This window comes from Poromitra crassiceps (genome assembly GCF_964638095.1).
Source record: "Poromitra crassiceps genome assembly, chromosome: 20".
In the NCBI taxonomy this organism is placed as follows: domain Eukaryota; kingdom Metazoa; phylum Chordata; class Actinopteri; order Beryciformes; family Melamphaidae; genus Poromitra; species Poromitra crassiceps.
The window spans coordinates 16671058-16685958 of NC_139637.1; the positions used below are offsets into that span (position 1 = coordinate 16671058).

General features: G+C 44.5%; 1 protein-coding gene across 3 annotated transcripts in view; it reads right to left on the minus strand.

Annotated features, from left to right (window-relative positions):
* Window positions 1-14266, minus strand: part of LOC310794740 (mitofusin-2-like) — a 37061-nt gene extending 22795 nt beyond the window's left edge. For 2 of the 3 annotated variants that reach the window (XR_014553589.1, XM_083656765.1), the window contains exons 1-7: window positions 14063-14266; window positions 10886-11067; window positions 9042-9177; window positions 6992-7154; window positions 2746-2870; window positions 1616-1724; window positions 1140-1247 (exon numbers count right to left, since the gene is read on the minus strand). Coding sequence is in view for 2 of the 3 variants with exons in the window: in XM_083656765.1 (XP_083512891.1) it covers window positions 1140-1247; window positions 1616-1724; window positions 2746-2870; window positions 6992-7154; window positions 9042-9177; window positions 10886-11063 (819 nt within the window). In the remaining variant the exon portion in view is untranslated. Of the gene's footprint in view, window positions 1-1139; window positions 1248-1615; window positions 1725-2745; window positions 2871-6991; window positions 7155-9041; window positions 9178-10885; window positions 11068-13418; window positions 13516-14062 lie in introns of those variants that run through there. The other variant, XM_083656766.1, reaches the window with a different exon arrangement.
* Window positions 14267-14901: the final 635 nt, after the last annotated feature.

Here is a 14901-nt window from a genome sequence, read left to right on the forward strand (position 1 = left end):
CAGATAGCGGGAGACACACATGCAGGCAGCAGGACGTAACCTACGTACAGTATGTACGAACTAGGGATGTCAACGGTTAACCGTCAATCGATTAACCGTCGCTAACGTCGTTGTTCGGTTATTGCTGTCGGTCTATCAGTTAATATAAAAAAAAAAAAAAAAAAAAAATTGTCTATTTACTCAATGAGCTCATGCCCAAACAAGGCGTGTCTATTTAGATGCTGAAATGTTAATGCTTTTTGTGTTAGAAATTCTAACACAAAAAGAATTTGTGTTGAAATGTTGATGCTTTTTGTTAATGCTTGTTAATGCTTTTTGTGTTAGAAATTCTAACACAAAAAGCATTAACATTTCAGCATCTAAATAGACACGCCTTGTTTGGGCATGAGCTCATTGAGTAAATAGACAAAAAAAAATTTTTTTTTTTTTTTAATATTAAAAAATTATGAATTAACCGATAGGTTAATCGATTATTAGCGTTGGTTAATCGAAAGTGAAATTAACCGAAAATTGACATCCCTAGTACGAACCTTAAGTAAAAAATTCAAAAGAACTTGAGTTTCTATTCTTGTTTTGCCACAAAACATAAATGCAAGCACTTTCAATGACCCATGTCGATATGTCCTTTTTTAACTTCCTGCATAGGTATCTAGAAGTAAGGGGGTCTGTCGAAGCCGAGCGTAGGCCGGACTCCCCCGAAACCTCCCCAAACCGCAGACGGATGCTCCGCCGAGACGGATCTCACGCACTTCGATCATCCTCAATTTACTCAATAACTTGTTAAACGTTCCTCGTTGCTCGTGGATGTCCTCTTATTTAAAAAAAATCTGACATTGTCCAGTCAGTGTGGTCGACCTGATGTGATTCAGTTTGACCGATTAAAGACGCGATGCGGCTCCAAATGCTCAGCGCTTAGCCAATACTAAAGCTAACCCACCTCCTCCATGTACTCATGCTAAAGCTAACCCACCTCCTCCATGTACTCATGCTAAAGCTAACCCACCTCCTCCATGTACTCATGCTAAAGCTAACCCACCTCCTCCATGTACTCATGCTAAAGCTAACCCACCTCCTCCATGTACTGCTTAGCCAATGCTAAAGCTAACCCACCTCCTCCATGTACTCAGAAGCTAACCCACCTCCTCCATGTACTCGGGCTCCGAGGCCGAGGCGTCCCAGCGGTTGTTTAGGATGAAGATATTGGGACTGGAGAGACGCTCGTTGACCTTGTGGAAGAACGACTTCTCCTGCAGAAAGACAGGTTTCCCATTGGTTATCAAATGTATCAACACTTAACACAACACACACACACACACACACACACACACACACACACACACACACACTGGAGACATTAGCAGGTCCTGCCTAAGCCGTGTACCATCTTCAGGAACATCTACTGATAATGACTGCTGTGATTCTGCACACCCTCCTAATGCTGCCGTCCAGTGGTGTGTGTGTCCAACACACCCTCCTCATGCTGCCGTCCAGTGGTGTGTGTGTCCAATCCATTTGGTTCAGCAACAAAACGCAGAGATCTTCAACAGGAGACAGTGGATTGCCCGATGAGATTAGTTGTACCAGCAACAAAGCAGTAGAAAACCTGGTGTCTCACCGTCTGCATCAGCGTCGACTCAGAGTTTGCCACCAGAACAAACACGTCCGCATCCAGGCAGAACTTGTCGATCCAGCTGTCGAGCTCTGTGGTCACGTCAATCCCCGGGCTGTCGAGAAACACAGTAAGCCCATTGGTTGAATTTGAGAGTAAACAAGCCAGAAGTAGTTCGGGGCATGTAACAGTTAGTATGAACGTTTATAAGCAGGAAAGAATGGAAACGGATGTGACCATTTTTTGGGGGGTAAAGCCAAATTCCTCCCTGCCAACAGTATTTTGATGAAATATACAGATCACTTTTCCATGATTTTCCATAACTAGTACGGCATTCAAGACAACTCGGACCGCCGTAAGTTTCAACACGGAACCTCCGGCCCGGACAGATTTGCGTTCACGCTGCACCTAAACAAAAACTGTTGCTATAGCAACCCGCGTTAGCATGGTAGCTACCTACTAGCGAACAATGCTAACCGAACATGCTGAATGCTGAATTTTACACAGAGCGAAACACAGATGACACAAACGCATATGAAATGTTAACATTACATAATTAAGACCTCAAATTGTGTGTTAAAACGTCAACAAACGTTTTTATAATAATTCTGTGATTATCATTAACGGTGCAAGTTGCCATTTTGATGTGGCTGTGACGTCAACTCGGAGAAACCGGAGCTCTGGATGATACCCGAATTTCCGAGCTGTAATTCCGGCCTGAACGACCGTTCAATTCACTTTTTACAGGTCGGAACCCATTTTTTCCGGCGGTCCGAGTTGTCTTGAACGGGGTATAGGAGTGCTTCCAAATCTTCTTCCGTCCTGGGTTGTTCATGTCGTGTCTCTCAAGGGGTGAACAGTCCGGTTTACACTACAGTTGGGCTGAATACCACTACCATCTAAATAAATTAATTGCAAAATAAATAAAAAATACATTCAACTATAGTTCTGCAAAGAGATCCATGTGTAAAAAATATCCCCGATATATTCCCTGACTTCCCCACAGAATCTATCAAATTCCTTGACCATCCCCGACTGGTACACGTCTCAAAGTGAAGACCAGTAGGAGCCCTGTGTGTACATGGAGGCAGTACTGTATGCGTGTGTGTACATGCGTGATTGTGTGTAGGTCTGACCTGTCCACCAGCACCAGGTCGTCTCGGAGCAGAGCACACTTGGCTTTGGGCCACATGACACAGACCAGACTGCCGGCATCCAGGTCCTCATCCTGGTGAAGAGCGTGGGCAAGCTGGTTCACCGTCTGCCAAGAGGAGGGGGGGGGGGGGGGGGGACACAAGTTAGTCAACAGCCTTCAGACAGCAGCTGGGTTTACATACAGCACGGCTCTAAGTGCAGCCATTTTGGTCACAAATGCAACCAAAACAGATTATGACACCTGGAAATACATGTGGGCACACTGGTGCAGTTAAGTGTCTTATGACTGTTTGAGTAAGGTCTTAAGAACAAGCACAGCAAACCACCTCTTATTTTATTTTCCCCCCGATTTTTTTTATCCCATTTTTATCCCCCATTAGTGCAAATTTAATTTATTTATCCTGGTTGCTGCTCTACCCTCTGCCGATCTGGAGAGAGCCGAAACTGGCTCCATGCTTCCTCCGAGACATGGGCAGTTAGCCAGCCGCTTCTTTTCACCTGACAGGGGAAGCTTCACCGGTAGGACATAGCACGTGGGAGGATCACGCTATTCCAACCAGTTCCCCTCCCTCCGAACAGGCGCCCCCTAACGACCAGAGGAGGCACCACATTAGCAACCAGGATATTGCATGTTTTGGTGAGGGGTTCCTATATGAAGGAAACCCCCAGGGGGCATGGGGAGACCATGCAAACTCCACACAGAAAGGCCCTTTTTGACGACCCCACCCGGGCGGTGGGCACTCGAGGACATGAGGACGGGCACGCATTCCTTCAGCGCCCCAGGTGAGAATCGAACCCAGGACCTTCTAGCTGTGAGGCGACAGCTCTACCACTGAGCCACCATGCCCCCAAACCAAAAAAAAAAAAAAAACTCTTATTATCTGTTCTGGCTAACCCACATATTTCATTTAATTTTATTTATCCCCAAACCTTTATTTGTTTATTTTAAAATCTCTACAATAAAACCCCGTTGCTGAGGCTTCCTCTCACAAGAAGAAACATGTTCTCCACAAGTGGCAGGCAGCTATCCAGATCACAACTGACTACCCAGTCGGTCTGTTATGAAAACGAAAAGAGAAACTAACGTTTGTATTCTACAATGCAATGGGGTGTGCTGGAGTAGACCGTGACACTTTTTAGTAGTCAGATGTGTCAAATTGTCTAGCGTGAAGATATACTGTGTCGAGCATTACTCTAGTAACCTTGCAAGGCAGCTGGATTCGCGCAGAATCTTGAGATCAGAGCATGGATGCCATGTCAACAATGATGAATAATAAATTCACATTTTATTTTTTTGCACCATTTGAAGAATGGCTATAACAGGCATTGTCCAAAATTATTTTTAATTTTTTTAATGGCTTGACATTTGGACGGAAATATGGCTACTACTGTACTGATGATGGCTAGTGCAACCGGACACATAATATAATGCTGTTGTTTGGGAACCTATTTGTTGTGGACACAGTTTTTATATTGCGGTGTGTCTACCCCAAATGTCTTTGTACTTTGACTGGGTTTGACTCTGGGCGGATTATAAGAACAGCTTGGAAAACAAAATGAACAGTTCTTTATGGTGTAGCATGCAACACAACCTATGATGGAATATATCCCCTTGAACTGAATTTAAAAAAAGCGAATGAATCTCTGAAAGTCCATTTTAAAATGACTGACTGAGGAAAGAGCAGAAGTGTGCTGAACGGATCCCATCATCACCAGATACTGTTTTATCACAGTGACATAACAATATAAACATAGGAGTTATATGCAAACCTATATGCAAAGCGCCTGTTCTGGTTTTACGATTTGCTAACAGCTAGCCCAGTGAGCATTCAGAAGACATGACCTATTCTCTAGTCTAGTTCATTCCTGACAAGATGTTAGGCTCTGCTCTGTCCACCCCCTATTCTCCCAAACAGGAACTGCAACATTCTGTAACCTTGTGCTGGAGCACCTAGGTACAAGACCTAGCTTGCTGCCATTATAGATGTCTCGTGGAATTAGACTGACCACATCTCCTGAAGGAACAGGAAGTTCTGCCATCCCAAATCCACCCTCTTCTGTACCGACCAGAGCTACAGTACACTCATCTTCAATGCTGTATTTATGCCAAGGCTGACGGACAGTTCACCCAATCTTCTATCGTTCTTCTAACGTCACCATTCCGTCTTACAAAAGAACAAGAGCAAAGCCTTCATTCTCAGTTTCACTCTGAGCAGTTGCTGATTTTGCCTTTGCAGGGCAGCACTGGTCTAAACCGCAAAAGGGGAAGGGACGGTGACCCTACAGTACAGTAATTCAGAAACTTTTTTCTTTACCAGCAATGCAAACGGTAAGGTAAATTATACTACAAGCCAGTGTAGGCATTTAGCCAGGGGCAAGGGCAAAAATGCCCCCAAGAAATCTCAGAATGCCCCTAAAAACCATCGTCCAGGGGCAAAAATTGATCCCAATACTTTGATAATTTTATTTTCATTCAATTCATTTAATTTCCATCTCTAACACACACACACACACAACTTGATTGCCAGAAGACGACGACGACCAACAACACTCACACAAACAGCACTGTTGTTGTTCACACTATACGCGACTTTAGCAACTTTATGCACCAATTTTAAAAAAATTAAGTGCCCCCAACATTTTGTAAATGCCCCCGGTTTTTAGACAGAAAAGTCCCCCCCCCCCAAAATATTCTTGAAAATGTCCCACACTGCTACAAGCTGAGGACAGTGTGTGACGACCCACTTCTGCAACATTATGTAAGCTATTGCTGATATTATATGAGCTCCTGTTTAGTCATGGTTGAGTCCCATATTTGGGCCCTAACTGCCTGGTGTCCGTTCTGTTCTGCCAGACCCAGTGTCAGACCCAGTGTCAGACCCAGTGTCAGACCCAGTGTCAGACCCAGTGTCAGACCCAGTGTCGGACCCAGTGTCAGACCCAGTGTCGGACCCAGTGTCAGACCCAGTGTCAGACCCAGTGTCGGACCCAGTGTCAGACCCAGTGTCAGACCCAGTGTCAGACCCAGTGTCAGACCCAGTGTCAGACCCAGTGTCAGGATATGAAGTGGAGCCACTGGAACGAAGCCACCGGTCAGAACCGAGAGCAGAGTGCCGTGTCACTTTGCTCCTGTTGCTATGTTGGAAACTTGGCACTTTGAGTGTGTGCTTGTGTTTGTGTCGGTCGGTCGGTGTGGAAGACCCCCAGGTCAAATAGTATCATATGAGAAGTGGGCCACCATATCTAGGCCACATGTGAACACCACATTACCACCATACCAGACTACTTCATGGCTCACGGTGACAAGTTATTTCTGTACAGGCGGAAGAGTTTTGTTCTGTTGTATTCTTTCTTTTCCTCCACGCAAGGCTGAACATTACCATGGGTTGAATCTTGCAATGTAAATTTTAATTTAACCGTTACTCGTAAAATGTTATTTTGCTCTCAATCCTTCTATGTGCCACTCTGCTGAGATTCCATTGTCTTACACTATTTTTGAGCTGTTATTTGTGGCGGCCTAAAGGTGCAGAGATACCAACAACAAAGTCAAACTTGCCTGAAATTCTCCAGTATTAACGTCATCATGTCTCTTGGAAACACGTGTTGCGTGTTTGTGCTGTTGTACAGAGCCCAGCACGGCACTACTAGTGACTACCAAAACTGTTGCTCATCTTTCAGCCCTGTGTTGGCTCTACAGCTTATAGATTTAATGATTGTTATGGCTTGGGAAGTCTTGCAAGCGATTGCCATGCCCTCAACTCCAACTAATACCCAGTTTATTTCTTTTCTTCACAAATAAATAACCCGTGTTTGGGGCGTGTGTGTGTGTGTGTGCCACATTAAAGGAACACTCCGCCGATTTTCAACCAGCTTTGTATCATCACATCATCAGTTTATCAGAAAACTGTCATCAGTTTTGCACTCATTCATTTAGTTTGACAGTTATTGAGAGTTGATTTGAGTGATGACGTTGTGCACCAGTGATGTCATTTATGCATGAATGACATCACTGGTCCACACCTTAACTCAAATCAACTCAACTGTCAAACTAAATGAATGACTGCAAAACGGATGAGTTTTCTGATAAACTACCGATGTTGTATGTAATGATACAAAACTGGTTGAAAATTGGCGGATGTTGCTTTAACCCTGCTTATCCTATTTTTATGGCGATACGAGGATCAGCGGTGTCCCCTCCCCCCAGAACGCACGGTGCGTTACGCTGACCTTGATGCTCTTCCTCTCGTCCGAGCCCTCGGTCAGGAGGAAGGCCTCGTTGCCGTCCGTTCCCTCCACTCGCAGGAAGCAGTTGGTGGTGTGTCCGATACCCGACGGCAGCACCTTGTCGCAGAGCATGGCGTTGATCACGGAGCTCTTCCCGTTACTCGTCCTGGAGGACACACAGGTAAGTTTGTAAGACCCTTTTAACCCATTGATACCTGATGCAGCATTTGTGTGTGTATGCCTTTAAGACTTAACACATTGAGTGCCAGCGACGCCATATGGCATCATTAGAAATTTACCGTAGGCTGCCAGCGACGCCAAATGGCGTCAATAACTCAAAATAGTTTTTTTGACGGGGGGGTGTCGATCTATGCCTCTTACATCGCCTCTTACAATATGAGAGCTATTGAATGTGTCTAACCTATTTTACAGAACCCTTAGGTGGCGACAGCGCACTCCAGATGAGAGAAAGTGGAGTAAAACACACAGAAGAAGTCGTTGGGGAAAAGGAAATCGCATCGCATCCGTCCGTATGCAGCTGCTTCATTGAAGCATAACGTAGCTGTGCCCCTGCAGCAGCCAATCTGCTGTCACAATTGAGCACCTCCGTGTCCGCTGCAACAGCCCATTCGCATGATCAGCCATGGAGTTCTCAACTGGAAGCTGGTGACATACACGCGGCTGTAAAAAAGCTGGATCTAGCGGACTTTTCAGTGCTGAGCACACGCAGAGCAAACGCACTCACAGCAGAGCCGAGCAGAGAGACACTCCTCCCACGGGGCACGGGGCACGCAGGACACTACAGCATACAACAGACCCAGGCAGCTGCAGCATTACATCAGAAAATATTAGCAATGAGTCAATGATGTGCTTGAAATGCTTCCTTTCACAAAAGGGTCATTATCTCAGCTCGTAGAAAAAAAGGGCTGTTTTTGGTCAAATCAAGCTATCTTCTCCGGCTCATAACTAAAGAACGGAAAATGGGATCAATAAACTTTTTTTTGCAGGTGATAGAAGAGAGTCTCATCGTTATTTGTGCGTGTTCAGTGTTTACATAGTAATTATTAAAGAAATTATATGACTGTTTTAAAATGCATTGCGGCCTATGTGGCACAGTACAGCACCTTTTGCCCAAGGGCCGTGGCACTCAAAGTGTTAAAGGGATACACACACTTTACTTTACTGTTTATTTAGACAGGACAATGCACATTAATAAGACAGTTATACATGTACAGAATCATCCATACGTGACAACGGTAAAAGTGCCGGGGTTAGCCGAAGCTAATTTTCACCCGCAGTCCTCGGGACATAAACAGCTAAAAACTACAAGATAAATTACAGAATATGGGAATAAAAAAGCAATATAATAAAAATGCACAAGGGATAAAAAACATACACAAGGGATAACAATACATACACAGAATAAAAGCAATACACACAAACAGATAAGATAATAAAATGATAGAAAAATAAAATGTCGAAGAGAAGGCTATTGAATATGGGTGCACGGTTTGTCGAGCCATTCCTTGATTTTGACTTTAAAAGTAGGGTAGGTGGGGCATTCCCTTACTGCGGCCGGGGGAGACTGTTCCATATCTTTCCGCCCACAATGGACAGGACACAAATGAGGGATATACACGCAAATGCTCCATCAGGTACCAATGGGTTAATGCTACCTGGACTTATAACACCAATTTAAAGACCAAAATAAAGAAACAAACCTGGCAAAACCAGGCCATTTCTGATGGACGGCAACTTAGAAAATACTGAAACTATTCACCTTATGTTCCAACACAGGGGTCAGCCAGGTGCTTCCTGTTGTGTTTACACTTCCTGTGACAGTACAGTACTAGTGACCATGGAAAAACAGACTGTGTTTTGAACAGGAAGTCATATAACACAACTGGGTCAAGTGGGCGGGTCTACATAAGGTGAATAAACGGACAGAATAAGGAAAAAGGCCCGCTGGAAAGCTGAGAAATCTGTATGTGTTTTTTTTTTTTTTTTAATCTGGCTGGGTCTTCAGTCGTGCCCGATAAGATGGGGTCATTACCTCCCGAAGAAGACCACCTTCATGTGCCTGCGGGCCAGCACCTCTCCGATCCCAGCCACCTTGGCGAGGTAGCCCCGGACCTCCTGGACCTGCTCCTCTGTGGTGACAGGGTCCAGCTCTTCATTCTTGTACGTGTCTGACAGGTAGAGGGCAACAGAGAGTCACACACCGACACCATCTCAATGGCTGACACCCGGTTAGGGCTGAAGCATCAGCGATATCGAGTTTGCCAAAGTGAAAAATCGACATAAAACACAAACCGCAGCCACTATAGAGACAGTCCCGCATGTCTGGGAACGCCCATACAGGCTCTAGGAACGCCCACAATAGACGCTGGGTTAGCCTGGGGGCGGGGTCAGGATGGGGTAAATTCCCCCCGTTCTATCCAAAGTTAGAATTTAGCTGATAGGCCAGCCCAGGCAGACACGATTGGGGATTTGACCACCGCAGTAAACGCACATCTGAGCAGACGTCTTGTGTTCTGCTCTAGAATCCCCAAACCTGTAGTTTAGAGCCGCAGCACCGTTTTTTGCTGAGTCAGCCCATGAGATATATCGGCGGTTTTACCCCACTCGCGCGCCAGCCGTCTAACATTTTGCGGGCGTTCCCAGACATGCGGACTGTCTCCATCACCAACCGGTTTGAATCAAGAATGCTCACAACAGTGACAATCGAACTTAGTTCATTTCAGCACCAGTACAGAAACGTTACTCCATACTGGGACACATCTTGTGAAAACACTAAGACTAAATGTTCCACATGTGACCACATCCCATGAAAGCCCTGCACTCCTCAGTCACAAGAACGACAGTAGCTTAACATGAGATCTACCACGTGATTTGAATTTGATTCAACTAAACTCACTAACATGCTGGATTTGCTGCACTCACTCAAAACGTTTTGGCTTCCACAAAATACACAGACATTCTCCAGGGTTTATGATCAATCCTGTGACTTGACTAGTAAAGCCACTTCATGCATGCTCTTCAAATAGTGCAAACATTGCTATCACTTTGAGGTGTGCTGTTGTCCACAATAGGACGAATCAGCGTGACGTCACTTGACACCCAGAAATGCGGAACCCCGCGGCAGTTAATAGTATGAGTTGTGCCAAACAAACGTTAATATCTCAAAAACTATACATGACATCGCTTCTATTTTGACATTCTGAGTGAGAGCAGAAGTAGCTCAAGAGATTGATGTATAATATATGCATGTCGTGTTAAAGTTGTGTGAACTATCGCAGTTTTTAAAATGTAAACAGAGTTAGCTGGCTAGAGTCAGACACTCAAGCCTCGCACCACTTGGGCTCCATAGGGCTCCATTGCCGTTGCCACCCAGTGACGCGGTTTGTTTACAAAAATGCTGCTCGGCTGATCCCTCGTATACGCTTTAGCAACTTTATGCAGTAATTACTTTTTTAAGTGCCCCAAAATTTTTGTAAATGCCCCCATTCTTTAGACCTTGGGGGCAAAATTTGCCCCCAAAATATTTTGCAAATTTTCTACACTGCCTACAGTGTTACAGTGAATTTAGAGAACACCTGCTGTACTTCTACCCCACTACACTAAGCAGTGTACACGACACTAAGCAGTACTTATTTTGATTATGAACAGTGGGAACCAACCATACCCAATTACTGTAAACAAATGAGACCACGGTGAAGACGATTGGTAGCCTCTGTCTCATGCCAGTGGTGTTGTTAGCGCTGCTAGTGTTTCTCAAAATTAAAACCACATTTCCCATAAAGCCCGTTGCTTCCTGCTCCGCCCCCCCCACCCCCCTCCCGGCACCTTTGGCTTCACTGGAGAGGACAAACATGTCATTAAGTAGAGAGGGGGAACCTTCGAGAAAGGACGAGCTCTCCTTGATGTAGGCTCCCAGCTGCTCGAAGATGCCGTTGATCTTCTTCTTGGCGGTGACAAAGTGCTTGAGCGGCGACGCGTTCACCTCCGCCATCAGTCTCTTATCCTTCTTGCCGTGGACTGCGTTGGTGTTGGGTCGCGGGAAAACCAGAGACATGGCACTGAAACAAACGGAAAAGAGAAACAAAAATCACAATGCCGCTCACCTCCGCACTGACGCATTGTCAAACGCCACTCGAAAGAGTCGACGGGAGAGCAAGAGTACAAAGTTCAACTTGGGAGTAACTTTAAAGTGGATTGCCTACACCTTGTTGGCACTGATGATCGCAATGACGACCGTCTGTGAGGCAGTGTTCTATCAACTAGAGATAGAGAGACTTTTGAAATACTGTGGGAAGTACAGAAAAAAAAGCTGAAATATTGAATAAAAATCTGACCGTCAAGCTGTTGACTCGGTACATTGAGTAAACCTCTAGCTGTCAGCTGTTGGGTGTAAAATGCTGATCAGCGAGTGAGGTGTGAAAGCGGGCGTACAGCTGGACAACACACACATTCACAAGCTTCACAGATGATGCTTCCAGAGCCCTGTTCAACAAGAGCCGACGCAGGCTGAACCAAGGCTTACGGAGTGTCAGGAAGTGTTTGTTTAGTATAAGCAGACTGGCTGACCGCCAACTGGATAAGTGTACAATCGAGTAGTACCACTGCTAAGAATTTCATATCTTTGATTCAATTCCTGATCAATATCTGCCATACAACCCTCGGAATAGTGCAATTCTACCATTGTTATGTACTGTAGTTTATCCTACAAATGCGCCCAAGTCTCCACTCTTTTATTTAAATTTTTTATGTCTTGTTATTTTTATATTATTGTCTTTTATTTATTAGGGTTTTATTGTCTGAAAAATATTTTTGGAATTCTGCTTTTGAAATATTGTCTAAGTAAACTGTAATCCTCATTATTATAAATCTAGAAACCATAGATTCTGTTCAGAAAATGTTTTCCTATAGACGGTTTTCACCAGAGCGCAACCCCGCAGCACTTCCTTTTTCTCAGCATTTGGCAAACTGCAGAAATATTCACTCGAGATCGTTACTTTTGTTTTCGCTGCTCAGCTGTATAGACGGTTTTCACGGAATGGTCAGTCCTGCACTTGAATGTTTTTTTTTCTTTTATGTCCATAGCAAACACTGCAACAGGAAGTGAGCGGGGGTTCAATTTAGAATGTTTTTGTTGTCAAGTTAAAACCGTCTATAGACATAGGATTTCTCTCTCCCGATTTTACCATCTCTACAGTATGTATGCCATCAAGTATTTTTGTCACCGTGAATATCAGTGGGAAAACTACAAACGAGAAGCAGTCTGACATTGAAAGAGTGCAGTGAGTGGACAGTAATGTAAAGGTGTAGTGGACTGGATAGTGGTCAGGATGGTGGATGGGTGGAAGAGTTTTGCCCTAAACTCCCAACAACAAAAATGCCCCCACTTTAAAATACTAGACTGGAGGCTCTAGTATACTACTAGCCTACTGGCCATATCAGGCAAGTGGGGAAAAGTCTTAATGTTGAAGACATTGACACTGATCAGCTGGGTTGCATCTTGGTTCAGACTTTTCCCATTTTCATATTATTTCATGTCCTGAATACTAATATGAAGTGTGTGAAGATACATGCGGTACTCTCCTGCTTGACAAGTGACCCTGAGTCATGCACGACGTGCAGAGAGCCACTGGCTTTGAAACACCGCGTGTCAAGTGTCACTCCAACAGACGCTGTCAGAGGGTTCAAACCCCAACAGCAAAACCACTGCTGGACAATAACTGTGATATTATATAACTGTGATATTATGCATGTCTAGGGTTAAGGTAGTGGAGGGACCACTGTTTGATTTAAAGTGGTAAATCCTGCAAGTAGTTCCTTGACAAAATATAGTAACTGTTCTATCCTCCGCCCCCCACACACACACACACACACACGCACACAAATAAAGAATACAATTTTCCACAGTCTTCTCTGAAGTAGCACCTGCCTTCTGCTCTTCCTAACATGAAATGAAGTGACGTAAAGCTTCAGGCAGTTCAGCCCCACTCGATTCCATTCTCTTGTGCATGGAGTGAACAGGTTAAACTCTTCCTTATGGGCAAACGCATATAAACCAGGAATTTGCTGAATTATTGGTCGCACTGAAGCAAGTCCTCTAAAAGTCGAGATTTTGCCAGATTTACCAGAAGACCTGAATAATTCAAAACAGGTCTTACACCATGATCTAGCAACCAGGTGTGTACGGTTTAGCAAAAGCAGTTTTGGGCATGCCATACACCATGATCTAGCAACCAGGTGTGTATGGTTTAGCAAAAGCAGTTTTTGGCATGCCATTCTCCCCATGTACTGGAGCATAACATACATAACGTTTAGGCAACAATGCTATCAGAGGAATGTGGTGGGTCACACAACTCGCTGTCAATAGACAAAACTATGCATGCCAACTTGTCCAGGCTGAAAAGAAGCTTACCTTTAGGTCTCGGGTCACTCTTCGGGGGGTGGGGGTTAATTATTCTTAATGCAGGAGCTAAATTATCTCGCTAAACGTTAATGCACGGCCATCAGCACCACTCGAGTTCGGCGTGACCTTTCACACAATTTTCGGAGGTTAACGCAGAATTGTAAAAGGTATTTCGTTCTTTTTAAAACAATATAATTTCATACGAATTCCCAGGTCAACGGGAGACTAGAGAAGTCCAAAAACACGGCTGGTCACTCAGGGAAGATTAACTAACCAGATGAGACAGAGTACATGTATGTGAAAGCTAGAGATCCCCAATATCTCCTCATCGGCTGGAACGAAGGGCAAGCACAGTCAAAATGACACCAGGCTAGCAACCCTGTCCTGTCTCATGACAAGACAAGACCCGCGTTACAAATAGCTCAACTCGTAGATCGTTAGCTAACGTAGCGTTAACAGTTGCGAGTCCAAAGACATTCTGTAGTTGATCGATTAGATAGTCCTGACATGATATCGCCACTGTCTGAGAGCGGACAGCGTAGCTCCAGTCAAGCTATGAGGCGAGTGACTAGCTAGCTAGCCTCCCACTAGCTACTTCCTGTTAGCATTACGACATAACGAACTGGCTAATAAATAACATCTCCGTGACTCACCGTAGATGAGAGTTGATTTACAAACAGTCCTCTTGCATCTTGGGTCTTTTCGGAGTGATTCTAACATCAGAATAATAATACTACGCACCGAGATGAATTGTTACACTTCATGTAACTATAACGTTAACGCTGCTTAAGTGAAGGGGGCGTCACATCATTGAGCGTGGGCACAAAGCTTGATACGAAGCTGTTACCGTGAAGTCTGCGACAAGGGCAGTGACTGAATGCAGTTAATTTGCCGAGCTGGTTGTTTTCGCTGGGTTTGCCAGACAGCAGTTTGTGTTAGCAAAATACGATCATGCTACGTTATCCTGTTTCTGTCTGCTCTGCACCTGTGCCGAGATGCGAGATGTCTTCCCAAGTTGCTAGAAGTAGGGTCACAAACCAGCATTTATATTAAAATGGGTGCACATCGCCACCTACTGGACCGGGGTGTCCGGAGTCAATGGGAATTAAACCATTGATAGTAAATATAAGAATTAACCATTGGAATTAAGGAATTAACGAACGTGAAATCAGATAACTGTTTACCCTGCAAAACATTTAAGGATGATCTAAATATAAATTGTTCTTTTTGCTCAGTTCACCCAGAAAATGTGCACCATCTTTTTTGGCAATGTCAGTACTCTTCCAAGGTCATGTTTTAAGATGTATATAAAATACTCTACTTTGAATAATAATTTGTCTGATGCCCCCCCACCATACACACACACACGAGAATGGTTAAATTATCTTGTTAAAATCCTTAAAATGAGTTCCCCTCCTTCTGCCTCATTAAAAATCCCAAAGCAACCAATCAGGCTTATCTAGATAGTGGTTCTCAAAATGAGGCTGGGGAC